This window comes from Bubalus kerabau, chromosome 4 (assembly GCF_029407905.1).
Source record: "Bubalus kerabau isolate K-KA32 ecotype Philippines breed swamp buffalo chromosome 4, PCC_UOA_SB_1v2, whole genome shotgun sequence".
Classification (NCBI taxonomy): domain Eukaryota; kingdom Metazoa; phylum Chordata; class Mammalia; order Artiodactyla; family Bovidae; genus Bubalus; species Bubalus kerabau.
In genome coordinates, this window is record NC_073627.1 from 119,945,019 (window position 1) to 119,968,100 (window position 23,082).

General features: G+C 39.1%; 1 protein-coding gene across 5 annotated transcripts in view; it reads left to right on the forward strand.

Annotated features, from left to right (window-relative positions):
• VPS13A (vacuolar protein sorting 13 homolog A) overlaps positions 1-23,082 on the forward strand; it is a 266,066-nt gene that overhangs the window by 132,979 nt on the left and 110,005 nt on the right. For all 5 annotated transcript variants that reach the window (XR_008713637.1, XM_055578364.1, XM_055578365.1 and 2 more), the window contains exon 34: positions 10,834-10,981. Coding sequence is in view for 4 of the 5 variants with exons in the window: in XM_055578364.1 (XP_055434339.1) it covers positions 10,834-10,981 (148 nt within the window). In the remaining variant the exon portion in view is untranslated. The remainder of the gene's footprint in view (positions 1-10,833; positions 10,982-23,082) is intronic.

Genomic DNA, 23,082 nt, shown 5'->3' on the forward strand with positions numbered 1-23,082 from the left:
TGGTTCTGATATGCTAGTTAAACACACACGCACACATACATATCCACACAGAGTAGAGTACAGTCTTATATATTCACTCTGCATAGGATTAGTAATTAGCAGAATTAAGTGAATATCCAGATAGTTCCAAAACTTTTACTGTGCTATTTCTAATCACACATTGTAGATTTAATACCCTGTTCCTTTTACAACTGGGAATCATTTCTATTTAAACCTCTCACTTGCTCTTTTCTTTGTGTACTTTTTCTTTAATCTCATTCTATTTATTGTTTTCCTTTTATTTTTGCTGCTTCTCTCTGGCTCCTGGCATGTCTGTGTCCCTCCTGCCACTTTCCATCAATTGAACATTTTAAAAACAGCCTTATTTGAGATGTAATTAGTATATAATAAATTGAGTATTTTTAAAAGTATACAGTTTGATAAGTTTGTGTATACACTTGTGATAATTTGAGTACAGTTATATTCTTCCTTAAATATTTGGTGGAATTCACCAGTGAAGCCACTGGGGCTGGGATTTGCTTGTGGAAGATTTGTAACTACAATTTCCATTTCTTTAGTAAGCTTGGTGCTATATGAATTATTTTATGAATGATCATTAATATTTTTAAGAAACATGTCTTTCATCTACATTGTAGAGTTTTATGAAATAAAGTTAATAATATTATTTTATTCATTAATACCTATATTGATACTATCTCCCTTATTCTTGATATTTATAATTTATACTTTTATTAATCATTCTGGCTAGAGGTTTATCAGTTTTATTGCTTTTTTTTTCCCTGTGGGATAAATGGTATCCATTATTGTTTCCCTTCCAGTTTTATTGATATCTAGCACTATTTAAGTTTAAGGTATACAACATAATGATTTGACTTACATACATCATGAAATGATTACAACATAAGTTTAGTAAATATCCATCATCTTATATAGAGACAAAATTAAAGGAATAGAAAATATTTTTTCTTGTGATGAGAGTGCTTAGGATTTACTCTCTTAACAATTTCCCTATGTAGCATACAACAGTGTTAATTTATCATGTTGTACATTATGTCTGTAGTACTTATGTATTTTACAACTGGTAGTTTGTGCCTTCTGACTACCTTCATCCAGATTGCCCTCCTCCTATCCCTTGCTTCTGGTAACACAGATCTTAACTCCTTTTTTTATGAGTTTGTTTTGAAGTATAACTGACCTACAGAACTATGTTAGTTTCTGTTACACAACATAGTGATTCAGTATTTCTGTACATTTCAAAAAGATAGCCATGTTACATCTCTAGCTAACATCTGTGACCATACAAAGATATTACGTAATTATTGACTATATTCTCCACACTATACCCATGACTCATTTATTTTGTAACTGAAAGTTTGTACCTCCTAATCTCCACTTATTTCTTTCCTCCCCCATCTCTCCTCTCTAGCAAGCACTTGTTTGTTCTCTATATCAGTGACTCTTTTTTGTTATTTTGTTCATTTCTTTTGTTCTTTAAATTCTATATATAAGTGAAATCATGCGGTATTTATCTTTCTCTGTCTGATTTAATATCCTCTTGGACACCATGTTGTCACAAATGACAAGATTTCATTCTTTTTATAATGGTTGAGTAATATTTCGTTGTGTGCATGTGTGTGTATACACACACACACACACACACACACCCCCACCCCCCACATCTCTATCCATTTACCTACTGATGAACATTTAGATTGTTCACATTTTAAATACTCAGGAGTGGAATTGCTGAGCAGGGCTAGTTCCTGACAAAGCTGGCTGCAGTGTTTGGGGTGTTCCAGAGTTGGGAGGGTCAAGGTCAGTTATTTGGATGGTTGAAGAGCTCAAGGGTTCCAGAGCTGGTGTTGGGCCACTGGTGGCAGAGCTGGTTCCTGGGCCAGCTAGGAGCTCAGGGGATCCTATAGGAGTTGGCCTGCTGTGGGTAGGTGGAGCTGTGCCCACATTCAGCCAGCTGCTTGATGTGGGATGTCCCAGGACTGGTACCTACTAACTGGTGAGTTAGGCCAGGTCCCAGTGTTATGAGCTAGAGAGAAGATTCCAAAATGGTGCTTCCTAGAGCATTGTCCTTGTGTTTGAATAAGGGCCCAAAAATGGCTTCTGTCAGTGTCTCTGTCCCCAGTGTGAGTCTCAGAAGATTCCTGCTTCTCTGGGAGGCTCGCTAATAGCAAGTTGATCTTACCCAGGCTCCTTTTAAAGAGGGATGGTATGGGGAGGGAGGTGGGAGAGGGGTTCAGGATTGGGAACACGTGTACACCTGTGGCGGATTCATGTTGATGTACGGCAAAACCAATACAATATTGTAAAGTTAAAAAAAAAATAAAAAATAAGTAAATAAATTACTGCTTCTTCCCTTGATCTTATATCACGTGAGAGTTTGTGTCCTTTAAGAGTAGAGTCTGTTTGCAACTACTCTCTGACTTTCCCAAAAGTATGCCCCACTGGTCTTCAAAGTCTCATTCTGGGGACTTTAGATTGGGCAGCCTGATGAGGAGGATTGTACCCCTAGTTCCCTGGGGAGAACTTCTGCAGTTATAATGATCCTTCTTCCATTTGTGGCCTACCTGGGGGTATGGTTCTTTACTGCACTGTGTCTACCTTCCTTCTACCTGTCTTGATCCTTTTTATATGTTTAGTTTTGAAGAGATTTTCTGCTAGTCTTCAGGTCATTCTCCTTGAGAGCTGCTCTGTAAATAGTTGTAAGTTTGGTGTGCCACTAAGAGGAGGTGATCTTCCAATCTTTCTATTCTCCGTTGGCCATTCCCTGGTTATCCATTCTTCAACATTCAGTTTTATTGCTTTTAAAGCACCAGCTTTTGGATTTCTCTCTTCTGTTTTCTCTTTTATTGATACCTGCTTTGATATTTATTATTCCTTCTGCTTCCTTTGATTTTAATTTTTCTCTTGTTCTAATTTTCTCTAGGTGGTGATTCAGATGACTGATTTGAACATTTCTTTTCTGTATTCATTTAGTGCTGAAATTTTGGGGTTCTTCTCTGTAGCCCTGTCCTCTATGTCATTTTACCATATGATCTCTACCTGCTTTGGTTTCCCTGGATTCTCAGCTGTTTTCTTAAATCATGGACTTTTATTGGTTATTTCTTGGCTTATCCACCCCCTTGCTTTTTCATGACCTTTAAATTATCTCAAAACAATTGAAGTTGGGGTAGTCATGGGATTCATCTCATTTTTTTTCTTGTTCCTCAGTAATCACTGCCCATTGCCTGATGTCCTGTGTCTTGAAAATCATTTGTTAATATATTTTGTATGTGTGTCTTTGTTGCAGGGGGAGAGAGGGGAATTCTTTCAGGCAGGAGGGTAAATTTAGTTCATGTTATTTTATCTTAAATGGAAGGATAAATTTCCATCAGTTGAATATTTGGGTATTTATTAAGCATGTGATATATCCCAGGCACCGTGCTAGGAACATGAAGTATCATAGTGAGCAGTTTTTACAAGGGGTGAATAGATTGTGTGTGCATACTAAGTTACTTCAGTTGTATCTGGCTCTTTGTGACCCTGTGGACTGTAGCCCGCCAAGCTCCTCTGTCCATGAAATTTTTCAGGCAAGAAAACTGGTGTGGGTTACCATTTCCTCCTCCAGGGGATCTTCCCAACCCAGGGATTGAGCCCACATCTCCTGAGTCTGCTGCTTTGGCAGGTAGATTCTTTACCACTGAGCCACATGGGAAGCCCCATTTTGAGTGCATTATTTTTTCTAAATATTTTAAACTATAATTTTTTAAAAAATCTATTTTCCTGTTGTTAAAAACTTAAGTTGATTCATTTTTATTGTTTTAAATAGCATTATAATGCTGATTGATTTCTTTATCAATACTTACATGATTTTCTGCTCATTTCTTTAGGGTAATATGTTTCCTTCAGATGAATTCCTTGAAATAGAATTTCTTGTTTATAGAGTAAACCATTTTCCCAGAAATAACTTTATTGCAAAGATGTTAATTGTATAAAATTTTAAAAAGATATATATAATACTTCTATAAGGGAAGTTGTAGAATTTAAGGGCCAGTAAGAAATCTTAAATAATCATAGAATATTTTCCTATACCTGGTATTATAAAGGTGTCAGTTTCTTATAAATTAATTTTGTATATTTAATGCACTCAATAAAAAATCACAACAGCAGTTCTTTTAAAGTCTTTCAGAATTATTGTAAAGTTTTTCTGGAAATATAAATAGGGGACAGGATGTTGCAAAGATTTTTTGAAAGAAAGAATTGAGATAGCGCATGGAAGAATTGTAACAATCTTAGAAGTACTACTAAAATATTAAATTTCATTAAATACTACTAAAATATATTATAACACTACAATAAATTAGATAGTGAAATAGTATAAAACTCACCAGCTGACTGTGTGGGTGCGTGAGTGTGTATCACCATTATTCATATATAACAGTCAAGCTCATTATTCACACATTCCACATTTGTGAGTGTTTCTGCTTGTTGAAACTTACGTGTAACCCCAAAATCAATATTCATGTCACTTTCACAGTCATTTTTGGGTATGCACAGAGCTAGCAGCAAGACGTTTGAGTCTCCCAAGGCCTGTGTTCCCAGCTGAGGTGTTAAAGAAGGATACCCTGCCATTTTACGTAAGCTCTTCTGCTGTAGACGAGGTTTTTTTTGTGGTTTTTTTTTTGCATTTAGGGTATTTTCCTTGGTAATTTTGCTATTTAAAACGTCCCCAGAACATAATGCCAGTAATAAAAAAACTAAAATGGAGTGAATCATATGTTAATGAATTATCTCAAGAATGGTCTTAAAAAACTAAGGACAAATAACACATAAGTACCAGTTATATGGTAGAGAAAAACTTGATAAATTAAGCACTGAAAACAGAAGGAAAATGATAAGGGAAGAATATCAGTTGGCTTTGACTGTTCAAAATATAAGTTTCTGAATATTAATTACCAAAACCAAATGCTAGCATATAGGATAATTAGCAACATCTTTAATAATCAATGAAAATCATTAGATATTTTAAGACAGTAAGACAAAAGATAATTTGAAAAATTAGTAAAGAACAAGACTAAATTATTCTTTTCAGGAACAATAATAGCTGCTGCTGCTAAGTCGCTTCAGTCATGTCCGACTCTGTGGGACCCCATAGACGGCAGCCCACCAGGCTCCTCCATCCCTGGGATTCTCCAGGCAAGAATACTGGAGTGGGTTGCCATTTCCTTCTGGTACCTAGCTAATAGAAATGTTCAACTTCATTAGTAATCAAGGGAATGAAAATTAATACAGTGAAATAGTATTGTTTGCCTATTAAATTTGACAGATCTTAATAATCAGTAATTCTCAATCTGGGTGCAGGGAGATAGATACTCTCATATGTTGTTTATAAATTGATATATTGATTCACTTTCTTGAATTTAGCAAATAATTAAAGAGTACATGTCATATTGTTATCATCTGAGACAGGTACTGACAGTACATCAAAGAATAAGATATAGTCCCTACCCTCATGAATCATTCTATTTGAAACTACAGACAGTGACCAATTAAATATATATTAAAGAGTGGTAGAAGAGTCATTAAAAAGTAATAATGCCATTTGCAGCAACATGGATGGGCCTAGAGATTGTCATACTGAGTGAAGAAAGTCAGACAAATAAGAAGAAATATCACATGACATCCCTTAAATGTGGAATCTAAAAATAAAAAATACAAATGGACTTATTTACAAAATAGCAAGAAACTCACAGACTTAGAGAATGAACTTACAGTTGCTGGGGAGAGGGATGGGGAAAGGGATAGCTGGGGAGTTTGGGATTGACACGTATACTCTGTTACGTTTAAAATGGATAACCAGCAAGGATCTACTGTACAGCACATGGAACTCCACTCAGTGTTGGGTGGCAGCCTGGATGGGAGAATGGATACATGTGTATGTATGGCTGGGTTCCTTCTCTGTTCACCTGAAACTGTCACAACATTGTTAATCAGCTGTACACCAATACAAAATAAAAAGTTTAAAATAATAAATATATAAAGTAGTAGTAAAACTCAGGATACTTGTGGTATTACACAGGAAAGGTTCAGTTCAGTTCAGTCGCTCAGTCATGTCCGACTCTTTGCGACCCCATGAACCACAGCACACCAGGCCTCCCTGTCCATCACCAACTCCCAGAGTCCACCCAAACCCATGTCCATTGAGTCGGTGATGCGATCCAACCATCTCATCCTGTGTCGTCCCCTTCTCCTCCTGCCCTCAATCCTTCCCAGCATCAGGGTCTTTTCAAATGAGTCAGCTCTTCACATCAGGTGGCCAAAGTATTGGAGTTTCAGCTTCACCATCAGTCCTTCCAATGAACACCTAGGACTGATCTCCTTTAGGATGGACTGGTTGGATCTCCTTGCAGTCCAAGGGACTCTCAAGAGTCTTCTCCAACACCACAGTTCAAAAGCATCAGTTCTTCTGCGCTCTTCTTTATAGTCCAACTCTCACATCCATACATGACCACTGGAAAAACCATAGCCTTGACTAGACGGACCTTTGTTGGCAAAGTAGTGTCTCTGCTTTTTAATATGCTGTCTAGGTTGGTCATAACTTTCCTTCCAAGGAGTAAGCATCTTTTAATTTCATGGCTTCAGTCACCATCTGTAGTGATTTTGGAGCCCAGAAAAATAAAGTCAGCCACTGTTTCCCTGTCTATTTGCCATGAAGTGATGGGACCGGATGCCATGATCTTAGTTTTCTGAATGTTGAGCTTTAAGCCAACTTTTTCACTCTCCTCTTTCATTTTCATCAAGAGGCTCTTTAGTTCTTCTTCACTTACTGCCATAAGGGTCGTGTCATCTGCATATCTGAGGTTATTGATATTTCTCCCAGCAATCTTGATTCCAGCTTGTGCTTCCTCCAGCCCAGCATTTCTCCTGATGTACTCTGTATATAAGTTAAATAAGCCGGGTGACAATATACAGCCTTGACGTACTCCTTTTCCTATTTGGCACCAGTGTGTTTTTCCATGTCCAGTTCTAAGTGTTGCTTTCTGACCTGACCTTGAGAAATACAGATTTCTCAAGAGGCAGGTCAGGTGGTCTGGTATTCCCATTTCTTTAATAATTTTCCACACAGTTTGTGGTGATCCACACAGTCAGTGGCTTTGGCATAGTCAATAAAGCAGAAATAGATTATTTTCTGGAACTCTCTTGCTTTTTCGATAATCCAGCAGATGTTGGCAATATGATCTGTGGTTCCTCTGCCTTTTCTAAAATCAGCTTGAACATCTGGAAGTTCATGGTTCACATACTGTTGAAGCCTGGCTTGGAGAAAATTGAGCATTACTTTACTAGCGTGTGAGATGAGTGCAGTTGTGCAGTACTTTGAGCATTCTTTGGCATTGCCTTTCTTTGGGATTGGAATGAAAACTGACCATTTCCAGTCCTGTGGTCACAGCTGAGTTTTCCAAATTTGTTGGCATATTGAATGCAGCACTTTCACAGCATCATCTTTTAGGATTTGAAATAGCTCAACTGGAATTCCATCACCTCCACTAGCTTTGTTCGTAGTGATGCTTCCTAAGGCCCACTTGACTTCACATTCCTGGATGTCTGGCTCTAGGTGAGTGATCATACCATCATGATTATCTGGGTCATGAAGATCTTCTTTGTGTAGTTCTTCTGTATATTCTTGCTACCTTTTCTTAATATCTTCTGCTTCTGTTAGGTCTGTACCATTTCTGTCCTTCATTGAGCCCATCTTTGCATGAAATGTTCCCTTGGTATCTCTAATTTTCTTGAAGAGATCTCTAGTCTTTCCCATTCTATTGTTTTCCTCTATTTCTTTGCACTGATCACTGAGGAAGGCTCTCTTCTCTCTCTCTGCTATTTTTTGGAACTCTGCATTCAAATGCGTGTATCTTTCCTTTTCTCCTTTGCCTTTTGTTTCTCTTCTTTTTGCAGCTATTTGTAAGGCCTCTTCAGACAGCTATTTTGACTTTTTGCATTTCTTTTTCTTGGGGATGGTCTTGATCCCTGCCTCCTGTACAGTATCACAAACCTCTGTCCATAGTTCTTCAGGCACTCTATCAGGTCTAATCCCTTGAATCTATTTGTCACTTCCACTGTATAATGATAAGGGATTTGATTTAGGTCAAAGCTGAATGGTCTAGTGGTTTTCCCCACTTTCTTCAATTTAAGTCTGAATTTGGCAATAAGGAGTTCATGATCTGAGCCATAGTCAGCTCCTGGTCTTGTTTTTGCTGCCTGTATAGAGCTTCTCCATCTTGGCTGCAAAGAATATAATCAGTCTGATTTCAGTGTTGACCATCTGGTGATGTCCATGTGTAGAGTCTTCTCTTGTGTTGTTGGAAGAGGGTGTTTGCTATGACCAGTGCGTTATCTTGGCAAAACTCTGTTAGCCTTTGCCCTGCTTCATTCTGTACTCCAAGGCCAAATTTGCCTGTTACTCCAAGTGTTTCTTGACTTCCTACTTTTGTGTTCCAGTCCTCTATAATGAAAAGGACATCTTTTGGGGGTGTTAGTTCTAGAAGGGCTTGTAGGTCTTCATAAAACCATTCAGTTTCATCTTCTTTAGCATTATTGGTCGGACATAGACTTGGATTACCATGATATTGAATGGTTTACCTTGGAAAAGAACAGAGATTATTCTGTAATTTTTGATATTTCATCCAAGTACTACATTTTGGACTCTTCTGTTTACTATGATGCTACTCCATTTCTTCTAAGGGATTCTTGCCCACGGTAGTAGATATAATGGTCATCTGAGTTAAATTCACCCATTCCAGTCCATTTTAGTTGGCTGATTCCTAAAATATCAATGGTCACTCTTGCCATCTCCTGTTTGACCACTTCCGGTATGCCTTGCAAGATTCATGGACCTAACGTTCCAGGTTCCTATACAGTATTACTCTTTATAGCATCGGACTTTTCTTCTGTCACCCGTCACATCCACAACTGTGTGTTGTTTTTGCTTTAGCTCCTTTTCTTCATTCTTTCTGGAGTTATTTCTCCACTGATCTCCAGTAGCATATTGGGCACCTACCGACCTGGGGAGTTCATTTTTCAGTGTCCTATCTTCTTGCCTTTTCATACTGTTCATGGGGTTCTCAAGGCAAGAGTACTGAAGTGGTTTGCCATTCCCTTCTCCAGTGGACCACGTTTTGTCAGAACTCTCCACCATGTTCTGTCCGTTTTGGGTGACCCTACACAGCATGGCTCATAGTTTCATTCAGTTAGACCCGCTGTGGTCCATGGATCAGATTGGTTAGTTTTCTGTGATTGTGGTTTTCAGCCTGTCTGCCCTCTGATGAAGAAGATTTTAAGAGGCTTTATGGAAGCTTCCTGATGGGAGAGACTGACTGAGGAGGGAAACTGGGTCTTGTTCTGATGAGCAGGGCCATGCTCAGTAAATCTTTAATCCAATTTTCTGTTGATGGGTGGAACTGTATTCCCTCCTTGCTATTTACCTGGGCCCAAACTATGGTGGAGGTAATGAAGATAATGGGCACCTCCTTTGGATGATCCTGTGCATATACTGCTATACTCACTGCCTGCAACCCTGAAGGAGGCCACCACCGACCCACGCCTCTGCTGGAGACTCCTGGACACTCTGGGCAAGTCTGGGTCAGAGTCTTTGGGGTCACTGCTCATTTCTTCTGAGTCCTGGTGCACACAAGGTTCTGTTTGTGCCCTCCAAGAGTCTATTTCCCAGTCCTGTGCAAGTTCTGGCAGCTTTATGGTGGGGTCAATGGTGACCTCCTCTAAGAGGGCTTAGTACCCAAGTCTGCTGAACCCAGAGCTCCAGTCCCTATGGCAGTCCACTGTTGACCCGTACCTCCACAGGAGACGCTCAAACACAGTCCTGACTCAGTTTCTGTGGGGACCCTGGGTCCTGGTGTGCACAAGGTTTGTTTGAGCCCTCTGAGCATCTCTGGTGGGAATGGGGTTTGATTCTAAACACGAATTCGCCTCTCCTACTGTTTTTCTGGGGCTTCTCCTTTGCCCTTGGGCATGGGGTATCTTCTCACGGCCACTCCAGTGCCACACAGCTGCCACTCCAGTGCCTACCGTCTTACTGGGGTTTCTTTGACCTTGGATGTGGGGTATCTCCTCACCACCACTCCAGCGCCACGCAGCCGCCATTCCAGCGCCACATGATTGATACCAATTAAAGTGTAGATGTATTATTTAGGAGGAGGACCACTTTGAGGTTGTCATTTGAAGGTATGTTGGGAGGCTGCTTTGGTCTCATGTCAGTTGAAACGCGTTTGGTAACCAACTAGTCTTTTCATAATTCCTGAGGATCAGTCCTACCCTTACACAGACTTGGAAAGGCAAATATGGTACACCTTAATATAAAATTATACATATTAAACTGTATTTGATCTGCAAAAATAGAAATTTCATATTTGCAAACTAGTTTCTTATAAAGTAAAGGGATATGTAGTAATCTTCTGATGTGTAAATCTGGGAATTTAAATGTTTTCATATTAAGGTCTTGTATAATGCATTTTATGTTTTATGTAGAGAACATTCTCATTTTAAGAGTTTATTGTCCAACATGTATATTTTTGGCACTTTTTAATATATTATAAAAATCCCATTTAAAAGTTTTATTTTTCTCTAACACAGAGAACTTCAGCTCAGAGAAAAGTCACCTAGGTTTCTAGGGAGGTGGAACGTCTCTCATTTTACATGGAAAGACTATTTGATTCTATTTTCCTCTGCACACACACAAAATTATTAATTTCTATTATTTATATATAAAATGATTAATTTTTTCTGATACTGTATGAAATTTATTAAAAAGAATTTTATTTCTACTCATAGGACTCAATATATTAATGATGCATACCAGGAAGTACTGGATCTACTATTGCCATTAAATCTTGAGGTGATGGTTGAGCGAAATTTATCGTGGGAGTGGTTCCAAGAAGTTCCTTGTTTCAATCTAAATGCTCAGCTAAAGCCCATGGAGGTAACTTTTAAGTCCTTATTGATGTATCTTTTGTTGGTTAAAAATTATTGTTTGGGGACATAAGTCATTTTGTATGTACAAGTTATGTAAAAATACCTTGGTCAGAAAAGAGATAGTAGCTCATGTATATAAACTAGAATGCATTGAATGTTGATCTTTTTTTTTCTTTTCTGTTTTTGTAAAAAGATTTTTTTTCATTTTTTAAAAAAAGTTTATTTTATAATTGATGGATAATTATGTTACAGAATTTTGTTGTTTTCTGTCAAATCTCAACATGAATTAGCCATAGGTATACATATATCCCCTCCCTTTTGAACTTCCCTCCCAATTCCCTTTGCATCCCATCCCTCTAGGTTGGTACAGAGCCCCTGTTTGAGTTTCCTGAGCTATATACAACAGATTCCCATTGGCTCTCTATTTTACATATAGTAATGTAAGATCCATGTTACTCTTCCCATACATCTCACTTTCTCCCCTCTCCCTATGTTCATGAGTCTGTTTTCTATGTCTGTTTCTCCATTCAGTTCAGTTACTCAGTCATGTCCAACTCTTTGTGACCCCAAAACTGCAGCACACCACGCCTCCCTTTCCATCACCAACTCCCAGAGCATACACAAACTCATGTCCATTGAGTTGGTGATGCCATCCAACCATCTCATCCTCTGTCGTCCCCTTTTCCTCCTGCCTTCACTCTTTCCCAGCATCAGGGTCTTAACAAATCAGTCATCTCTTCGCATCAGATGGCCAAAGTATTGGACTTTCAGCTTAAACACCAGTCCTTCCAATGAACACCTAGGACTGATCTCCTTTAGGATGGACTGGTTGGATCTCCTTGCAGTCCAAGGGACTCTCAAGAGTCTTCTCCAACACCACAGTTCAAAAGCATTAATTCTATTATGCTCAGCTTTCTTTACAGTCCAACTCTCACATCCATACATGACCACTGGAAAAACCATAGCCTTGACTAGACGGACCTTTGTTGACAAAGTAATGTCTCTGCTTGTTAATATGCTGTCTAGGTTGGTCATAACTTTCCTTTTAATTTCATGGCTGTACTCATCATCTGCAGTGATTTTGGAGCCCAGAAAAACAAAGTCAGCCACTGTTTCCACTGTTTCCCCATCTATTTCCCATGAAGTGATGGGACTGGATGCCATGATCTTAGTTTTATGAATGTTGAGCTTTAAGCCAACTTTTTCACTCTCCTCTTTCACCTTCATCAAGAGGCTCTTTAGTTCCTCTTTGCTTTCTGCCATAAGGGGGGTGTCATCTGTATATCTGTGCTTATTGATACTTCTCTCAGGAATCTTGATTCCAGCTTGTGCTTCCTCCAGCTGAACATGTCTCACGATACACTCTGCATATAAGTTAAATAAGCAGGGTGACAATATACAGCCTTGATGTACTCCTTTTCCTATTTGGAATCAGTCTGTTGTTCCATGTCCAGTTCTAACTGTTGCTTCCTGACCTGCATACAGGTTTCTCAAGAGGCAGGTCAGTTGGTCTGGGATTCCCATCTCTTTCAGAATTTTCCACAGTTGATTGTGATCCACACAGTCAAAGGCTCTGGCATAGTCAATAAAGCAGTAGATGTTTTTCTGGAATTCTCTTGCTTTTTTGATGATCCAGCGGATGTTGGCAATTTGATCTCTGGTTTCTCTGCCTTTTCTAAAACCAGCTTGAACATCTGGAAGTTCACAGTTCACGTATTGCTGAAGCCTGGCTTGGAGAATTTTGAGCATTATTTTACTAGCATGTGAGATGAGTGCAATTGTGTAGTAGTTTGAGCATTCTTTGGCATTGCCTTTCTTTGGGATTGGAATGAAAACTGACCTTTTCCAGTCCTGTGGTCACAGCTGAGTTTTCCAAATTTGCTGGCATATCGAGTGCAGCACTTTTACAGCATCATCTTTTAGGATTTGAAATAGCTCAACTGGAATTCCATCACCTCCACTAGCTTTGTTCGTAGTGATGCTTCCTAAGGCCCACTTGACTTCACATTCCTGGATGTCTGGCTCTAGGTGAGTGATCACACAATTGTTATTATCTGGGTCGTGAAGATCTTTTTTGTACAGTTCTTGTGTGTATTCTTGCTACCTCTTTTTAATATCTTTTGCTTCTGTCAGGTCCATACCATTTCTGTACTTTTTTGAGCCCTTCTTTGCATGAAATGTTCCCTTGGTATCTCCAATTTTCTTGAAGAGACCTCTAGTCTTTCCCATTCTACTGTTTTCCTCTATTTCTTTTCATTGATCACTGAGGAAGGCTTTCTTATCTCTCCTTGCTATTCTTTGGAACTCTGCATTCAAATCTTTCCTTTTCTCCTTTGCTTTTTGCTTCTCTTCTCTTCACAGCTGTTTGTAAGGCCTCTTCAGACAGCCATTTTGACTTTTTGCATTTCTTTTTCTTGGGGATGGTTTTGCTCCCTGTCTCCTGTACAATGTCATGAACCTATGTCTTTAGTTCATCAGGCACTCTGTCTATCAGATCTAGTCCCTTATATCTATTTCTCACTTCCACTGTATAATGATAAGGGATTTGATTTAAGTCAAAGCTGAATGGTCTCATGGTTTTCCCCACTTTCTTCAATTTAAGTCTGAATTTGGCAATAAGGAGTTCATGATCTTAGCCATAGTCAGCTCCCAGTCTTGTTTTTGCTGACTGTATAGAGCTTCTCCATCTTGACTGCAAAGAATATAATCAGTCTGATTTCAGTGTTGGCCATCTGGTGATGTCTGTGTGTAGAGTCTTCTCTTGTGTTGTTGGAAAAGGGAGTTTGCTATGACCAGTGCATTCTCTTGGCAAAACTCTGTTAGCCTTTGCCCTGCTTCATTCTGTACTCCAAGGCCAAATTTGCCTGTTAACTCCAAGTGTTTCTTGACTTCCTGCTTTTCCATTCCAGTCCTCTATAATGAAAAGGATATCTTTTTTAGATGTTAGTCTAAAAGGTCCTGTAGGTCTTCATAGAACTGTTCAGCTTCTTCAGCATTCCTGGTCGGGGCATAGACCTGGATTACCATGATATTGAATGGTTTGCTTTGGAAAATAAATTCTTCAGTATCATTTTTATGGCTGAGTAATTTTCTATTGTGTATATGTACCACAACTTCTTTATCTGTTCATCTGTCGATGGACATCTAGGTTGCTTCCATGTTCTAGCTGTTGTAAATAGGGCTGTAGTGAGCAGTGGAATACATGTGTCTTTTTTAATTTTGCTTTCCTCTGGGTATGTGCCTAGGAATGGGATTCCTGGGTCAGATGGTGATTTTATTCCTAGTTTTTTTAAGGAATCTCCATACTGTCTTCCATAGTGACTGTTTTCATTTACAGTGCAAGACTGTTCCCTTTTCTCCAAACCCTCTCCAGCATTTATTGTTTGTAGATTTTTGATGATGGCTGTTCTGACCCGTGTGAGGTAATACCTCATGTAGTTTTGATTTGCATTTCTCTAATAATGTGCTGTGTTTAGCACCTTTTCATGTGTTTGTTAGCTGTCTGTATGTCTTCCTTGGAGAAAAGTTTGTTTAGGTCTTTCTGCCTCTTTTACATTGGGTTGTTTGTATTTCTGGTATTGAGTTGTATGAGCTGCTTGTATATTTTGGAAGTTAATCCTTTGTCAGTTGTTTCATTTGCTTTTATTTTCTCCCATTCTGAGGGTTGCCTTTTACTTTGCTTATAGTTTCCTTTGCTATGCAAAAGCTTTTAAGTTTAATCAGGTCCCACTTGTTTACTCTTGTTTTTATTTCCATTACTTTCTTTGATTTATGTCATTGAGTGTTCTATGTTTTGCTCTAAAAGTTTTATAATTTCTGGTCTTACATTTAGGTTTTTAATCCATTTTGAGTTTATCTTTGTGTATGGTGTTAGAAAGTGTTCTAATTTCATTTTTTTACATGTAGCTGTCCAGTTTTCCCAGCACCATTGATTGAAGAGTCTGTCTTTGCCCCCTTTTATATTCTTTCCTCGTTTGTCAAAAATAAGGTCCCCATAGGTGCATGGGTCTATTTCTGGGCTTTCTATCTTGTTCCATTGGTCTACGTTTCTGTCTTTGTGCCAGTGCTCTACTGTCTTGATGAATGCAGCTTTGTAGTATAACCTGAAGTCAGGAAGGTTGATTCCTCCAGCTCCATTCTTCTTTCTCAAGACTGGTTTGGCTATTTGGGGTCTTTTGTGTTTCCAAATGAACTGTGAAATTTTTTGTTCTAGTTCTGTGGAAAAGTCATTGGTAATTTGATAAGGATCGCATTGAATCTGTAGATTGCATTTGGTAGTATAGTCATTTTCTCAATGTTGATTCTTCCTACCCAGGAACATCGAATATCTCTCCATCTGTTTATGTTGTCTTTGATTTGTTTCATTAGTGTCCTGTAATTTTTGTGTACACTTCTTTTGTCTCCTTAGCTAAGTTTATTTCTAGATATTTAATTTGATTTTGTTGCAATGGTGATTGGGATTGATTCCTTAATTTCTCTTTCTGATTTTTCATCATTAGTATATAGAAATAAAGTAATTTCTGTGTATTGATTTTGTAGCCTTTGACTTTGCTAAATTCACTGATTAGCTCTAGTAATTTTCGGATACTATCTTTTGGGTTTTCTCTGTCATCTGAAAACACTGAGAGCTTTAGTTGTTCCTTTCTGATCTGGATTCCTTTTATTTCTTTTCCTTCTCTGATCGCTGTAGCTAGGACTTCCAGTTGTTTTAGGTGTAAAGTTAGGTTGTCTGTTCGATGTTTTTCTTGTTTCTTGAGGTGGGATTGTATTGCTATAAACTTCCCTATTAGAACAGCTTTTGCTGCATACCATACCTTTTGAGTTGTCGTGTTTTCTTTGTATTTGTTTCTAGAAATTTTTTTATTTCCTTTTTGATTTCTTCAGTAACCTATTGGTTATTTAGAAACGTGTTGTTTAATCTCCATGTGTTTCTTTTTCTTACAGTTTTTTTCTTGTAATTGGTATCTGGTCATTGTTGTTAGAGAAGATGCTTGATACGGTTTCAGTTTTCTTAAATTAACTGAGGTTTGATTTGTGACCCAAGATGTGGTCTATCTTGGAGAATGTTCCATGTGCACTTGAGAAGAAGATGTATTCTTCTGCATTTGGATGGAATGTCCTGAAGATATCAATGAGATCCATCTCATCTAATGTATCATTTAAGACTTGTGTTTCCTTGTTAATTTTCTGTTTTGATGATCTGTCCATTGGTGGGAGTGGGATGTTCAAATCTCCTACTATTATTGTGTTACTGTCAATTTCTCCTTTTATGTCTTTTAGTGTTTCAGACAATGGCAACCCACTCCAGTACTCTTGCCTGGCAAATCCCTTGGACGGAGGAGCCTGGTAGGCTGCAGTCCATGGGGTCGCTAGGAGTCGGACACGACTGAGCGACTTCACTTTCACTTTTCACTTTCCTGCATTGGAGAAGGAAATGGCAAGGCACTCCAGTATTCTTGCTTGGAGAATCCCAGGGACGGGGGAGCCTGGTGGGCTGCCGTCTATGGGGTCGCACAGAGTCGGACATGACTGAGGCGACTTAGCAGCAGCAGCAGTGTTTGTCTTATGTATTGAGGTGCTCCTATGTTGGGTGCATAGATATTTACAGTTATGTCTTCCTCTTGGATTGATCCCTTGATCATTATGTAGTGTCCTTCCTTATCTCTTGTAATCTTCTTTATTTTAAGGTCTATTTTGTCTGATATGAGGATTGCTACTCCAGCTTTCTTTTGCTTCCCATTTGCATGGAATATATTTTTCCATCCTCTCACTTTCCGTCTATATGTGTCTTTCGGTCTGAAGTGGGTTTCTTGTAGACAGCATATGTGGGTCTTGTTTTTGTTTCCATTCAGCCAGTCTATGTCTTTCGGTTGGAGCACTTAATCCATTTGCACTTAAAGTTCAGTTCAGTTCAGTCACTCAGTTGTCTCCGACTCTTTGCAACCCCATGAATCACAGCATGCCAGGCCTCCCTGTCCATCATTAACTCCTGTAGTCTACCCAAACTCATGTCCATCAAGTCGGTGATGCCATCCAGCCATCTCATCCTCTGTCATCCCCTTCTGTTCCTGCCCTTAATCCTTCCCAGCATTAGGGTCTTTTCCAATGAGTCAGCTCTTCGCATGAGATGGCCAAAGTATTGGAGTTTCAGCTTCAACATCAGTCCTTCCAATGAACACCCAGGACTGATCTCCTTTAGGATAGACTGGTTGGATCTCCTTGCAGTCCAAGGGACTCTCAAGAGTCTTGTCCAACACCACAGTTCAAAAGCATCAATTCTTCAGCGCTTAGTTTTCTTCACTGTCCAACTCTCACATCCATACATGACCACTGGAAAAACCATAGCCTTGACTAGACGGACCTTTGTTGGCAAAGTTATGTCTCTGCTTTTAAATATACTATCTAGGTTGGTCATAACTCTCCTTCTTGATATATATATTCCTGTTGCCATTTTCTTAAGTGTTTGGGGTTGATTTTGTAGATCTTTTTATTTTCTTGTATTTCTTGACTATATAAGTCCCTTTCACATTTATTGTAAAGCTGGTTTGGTGGTACTGAATTCTCTTAACTTTTGCTTGTCTGAAAAGCTTTTTATTTCTCCATGAATTTTGAATGAGATCCTTGCCAGGTAGAATAATTTTGCTTGTAGAATTTTTCCCTTCCTTTACTTTAAATATGTCCTGCCATCCCCTTCTGGCCTGCAGAGTTTCTGCTGCAAAATCAGCTGTTAAACATATGGGGTTTCCCTTGTATGTTACTTGTTGCTTTTCTCTTGCTGCTTTTAATATTTTTCTTTGTGTTTAATCTTTGTTAGTTTGATTAGTATGTTTCTTGGTGTATTTCTCCTTTGGTTTATCCTTTATGGGACTCTCTGTGCCTCTTGGACCTGATTGACTATTTCATTTTCCATGTTGGGGAAATTTTCAGCTGTAATCCTTTCAGAAAATTTCTCATACCCTTTCTTTTTCTCTTCCTCCTCTGGGACCCCTGTGATTTGAATGTTGGTACGTTTGATACAGTCCCAGAGGTCTTTGAGGCTATCCTCAGTTCTTCTCATTCTTTTTCCTTTATTCTGCTCTTCAGAAGTTGTTTCCACCATTTTATCTTCCAATTTACTTATTCGTTCTCCAAATAGTCTGCTATTGATTGCTTGTACAGTATTTTTAATTTCAGTAATTGTGTTGTCTCTCTCTGTTTATTCTTTAATTCTTCTAGGTCTTTGTTAATTGGTTCTTGCATGTTCTCCATTCTGTTTTCAACATTTTGATTATGTTTTTCAGGTAGTTTGCCTATTTCCTCTTCATTTATTTGGACTTCTGTGTTTCTAGTTTGTTCCTTTATTTTTGTAGTATTTCTCTGCCTTTTCATTATTTTTTTGAAACTTCTGGTGTTTGTGGTCTCTTTTTCTCAGGCTTCAAGGTCGAATTCTTTCTCCCTTTTGGTTTCTGCCCTCTAAGGTTGGTGCAGTGGTTTGTATAAGCTTCATATAGGGTGAAATTTATGCTATGTTTTTTGTTTTTCCTCTGATGGGCACAGTGAGTGAAGTGGTCATCCTGTCTGTTGATGATTGGGTTTGTATTTTTGTGATGTTTGTTGTTTGAATGAGGCATTCTGCACAGGGTGCTGCTGGTGGTTGAGTGATGCCAGGTCTTGTATTTAACTGGTTTCCTTTGTGAGAGTTCTCAGTATTTGATATTCTTTAGGGTTAGTTCTCTGGTAGTCTAGGGTTCACACCAGTGCTCCCACTCCAAAAACTCAGGGCTTGATCTCTGGTCAGGAAAGAAGATTCCACAAGTGGTTTGTTATGGCATTGGGTGAGATTAAACCAGATATCCTAAAAAGAGAAACCAAAGATGAATCCCAGACAAATGGCAGTTACAAAATCAGGCAAATAATAATTAAAATAATGGAATATAGACATACACATATATACCCATAAGCAAAATCAAAACAGTCCAACAAAAATAATGTACAATAAATTGACCTGTTGAACAAGGAAACCAAAAATTATATCTATCAGTTAAGGACAAAACTAACTAAAGCACAAACTGAAAACAAAACTAAAGCAAGGCGCAAGTTGGGGAATAAAGCAATAAAAACAAAATTAACAAATGTGTTGAAAGGAATGGAAAGAAAGAATAGATATGCAAAGCTAAATAGAAGTAGACAACAAAGATTTATATACATTAAAGATTAACTGCAAAGGGAAAAGAACAGTAGGAAAAGCAATGGAATAAATGTAGAAAAAATAATGCTAGGTTTAAAAAATTAAAAATTTAGTAAAAGAGAAAACAACAAAAAAAGGAGGAAAGCAAAAGCAAAAAAAAAAAGCTCCACGGGACTGCAGAAGCCCAAGGGAGAGGCAGAGGTTTATAACAACAATAAAAGTGTGATTGAAAGGAAAAAATCTCAAGAGTTTAATTAGATTTCATAGTGCCAATAAAATTGACAACTACAACAGAGGGGTGGAAGGAAGAAAGAAAAAAATCCAAAGGAAACTACAGAATAAGTCAAAACATAAGAATAATAAATGTTTTTCTTGAGTCCCTGCTGTCAGGATCCTTTCCCTCACTGGGAGTCACAGTCTACCTCACTTCCCTAGGATGCCCTCCACCACTGTGCTGGTCTCTGGACCTGCTGTGGGGGCTGCTCAGATTCTAATCTGGTTCTACTCCTGTGTGTTCTTGCCTCCAGTGTCCACAGCTATCAGAACTATTGCATTTGTGTGTGGGTGTGTGTGTGTGAGCTCTCAATGTTCTTTTATATATTCCATATACATAGAGTCTGCCTAGTTGATTGTGTGGATTTAATCTGCAGCTTGTATAGCTGACGGGAAAGTTTTGGGTGTTCTTCCTTAGCTGCACTGCCCCTGGGTTTCAATTGTGGTTTTATTTCCACCTCTGCCTGTGGGTCATCCACTGGGGTTTACTCCTGAGGCTGCCTTAAAGGATTTGGATCTACCCCTATGAGGGCCAGGTGCAGAGGTGGTGCAGCTGCTTAGTTTGCAGGGGTTCTGCCAGCACCAGGTACTTGGGATTGGTGGCAAGTGCAGCAGGAAATACAGTGCTCTAGAAGGGTATGGCAACCAGTATTTGCCAACCCGTATTGGACACAAGCAGTACACAAAGCGACCCCGTGTGCATAGGCACAAGATTTTTTTTTTTTGCCTGTGGCAGCTCTGAGCCAATGAGAGTTGAGTGTGTAGGTGGCGCAGTTGCTCGGGTCACGGGGACCCTGGTGACATCAAGTGTGCAGGGACACAGACTGCTTCAGCTGTTGGGGCTGTGGTCCTATCAGAGTCTTTTTTTTGAGCCTCTGGTAGCTGGCTATCAGAAGGTGTCTTTGGCCAGTCTTTCTCTGTAGCTCTGCCCATTCAGGTGCTTAGAGGACTCCCTTGCCTGAAGTCCTTCTCTGTCGTTTGGGGCATCAAACACATAGAATGGGGCCTCCCTGGATGGGGTCCTATTCTGTAGTTTGTGGCATCAGTCACTTAAAGGATACCCTGGGTGGGGTCCTACTCTTCAGTTCTGTGGTTCAGGCACTTGATGGGCCGCCTCTCTATTGATCAGCTGCTGATGCTGGCCTTGTGGGGAGAGAGAGGCTATGGTGATGGTTCCACCCCCTGCATGTGACTCCGCAGTATTACCTTGCTTCCATGGTTGCCTGGCTTTCTTCCATAGGCATTTCCCACCACAGTCTCCTCCGTCACCTTCCCTCAGGGAAGGGAGGGGGGTCTCTCCACAGTCAGCAGCTGTCCTGCCCTACATAGAGCTGCAGCAAGGACTGTCTTTTTCTCATTCAGCCACAGATCAGCTGTTTCACTCTCAGCCTTAAACGTTTCTCCTCTGACTCAGACAATTACCCTGATGTGGGGATCGGTCCCCTGCTTCAATTTCCCCATCTGCCGAGGGCAGGTCCAGTCCTAGTAAACTTCTGTGTTTCCCCCTAGTTCTTTCCTCCTACTGAATTTTGCATGGTTCTGTATATTGTTTTCCACAGGTCAGGTACTCCTGTCCGCTCTCAGCTGGTGCTCTGTATGCACTTCTGTGTCTGAAGGTGTATTCCTGATGTATCCGTGGAGAGAGATGCACTCTACGTGCACCTGCTCCTCCACCATCTTGTTCTCTCTGAATGTTGATCACTTATTCAACAAATATTTGAGTGCCTGCTATGTGTTAGACCCTGTGCTGGATATTGGAAATCTAATTACAAAGGAATTGTGACATTATTGGTGGCTCCATGGAGCTGACCAGTATAATGCAGGGGATGGTGGTGATCCAGAGGTGAGATAGATAGGCACATAGTTAAAATAGTTAAAAATTATGGTAAATGTCATGAAGGAAACAATATTAGACATGGTATTATAAGTAATCAGTCAGATATTTTAATAAAGATCTTAGTGAAGCAGTCTAAGGCTAGAAATGACTTGGAAATCATCAAATTACAGATAGTATTTGAAGCTGTGGGAATATATGAGGTAACGTAGCAGAGGTCCTAGAAGAATGGAGATGTTGAAGATGAAGTGGCAAATGAGTCAGTAACTTAGACATAAATCAGTTGATATTACTTTACAAATCTCAGTGTCAGACTTTATTTTTGGGGGCTTGAAAATCACTGCAGATGGTGACTGCAGCCATGAAATTAAAAGACGCTTACTCCTTGGAAGGAAAGTTATGACCAACCTAGGTAGCATATTAAAAAGTAGAGATATTACTTTGTCAACAAAGGTCCATCTAGTCAAGGCTGTGGTATGTGTGTATGTCTGTATACTCTTGATCTGGATGCATTAGACTGATTTCCTGAAGACTCAATTTTAACCTGTCCCTGACTCTGAAGTTGAGATCCAGGAGAAGTTAAATATGTGATATCCTGCAACAGCTGCTACTTGGGGTGTCTTGATAGGAGACGACTCAATTTCATTCTAGTGAATCTGCCCCCCGAGAAGGGAGCTGAGCATTTGTAGATGGTCTACAATACCATATGTGTATATAACATCTAGAATAATATTTGACTTAATCTCTATGTACTATGACCCAGTCAAGTTGACATAAAATTAACTGTCACAGCTTTCAAGACAGGTCTTATGCTAGTGGTTTAATGTTGAATTCGCAAAGCATAGAGTTTTGAGTTAGTGTGTTGCTTTAAGTGTACTTAAGCATGATACTTAATCATTTAAGTCTCATCTTCTTATAATATCAAGATTATACTCTTTGTACCTAGAACTTTTGTGAGGTTCAGGTAAAATAATTCATGTAAAACATATTGTAAAATATTTTCAATTTTATAAATGTATTTTTAAAAATTTTAATTGCAGGATAATTGCTTTACAGTATTGTATTAGTCTCTGCCATACATCAACATGAATCAGCCATAGGTATACATCTGTCCCCTCCTCTTGGACTTCCCTCTAGTTGTCACAGAGCATCTAATCTGAGCTCCCTGCATCATACAGCAGATTTCCACCGGCTGTTTTACATCTGGTAATTCTTATGTTTCGATGCTACTCTCTCAGTTCATCACACCCTCTTCTTCCCCTACTGTGGCCACAAGTCTGTTCTGTATCTCTGCATCTCAATTGCTGCCCTCCACATAGGATCATCAGCACCATCTTTATAGATTCCATATATATGCATTAATATGTGATATTTGTTTTTCTCTTTCTGACTTACTTCACTCTGAATAACAGGCTCTAGGTTCATCCACCTAATTAGGACTAACTCAAATGTGGCTGAATAATATTCCTTTGTGTATATGTACCACAACTTCTATATCCATTTATCTTGTTGATGGACATCTAGGTTGCTTCCATGTCCTAGCTATGGTAAATAGTGCTGCAGAAAACATGGGATATATGTGTCTCTTTCAGTTATGGTTTTCTCAGGGTGTATGCCCAATAGTAGGATTGTTGGGTTATGAGATAATTGTATTCCTAGTTTTTTAAGGAGTCTCCATAGTGTTCTCCATAGTGGCTGTATCAATTTACATTCCCACCAGCAGTCAAGAGCGTTCCCTTTTCTCCACACCCTGTCAAACATTTATTGTTTGTAGATTTTTTTGATGAGGGCCATTCTGACCGGTGTGAGGTGATACCTCATTGTAGTTTTGACT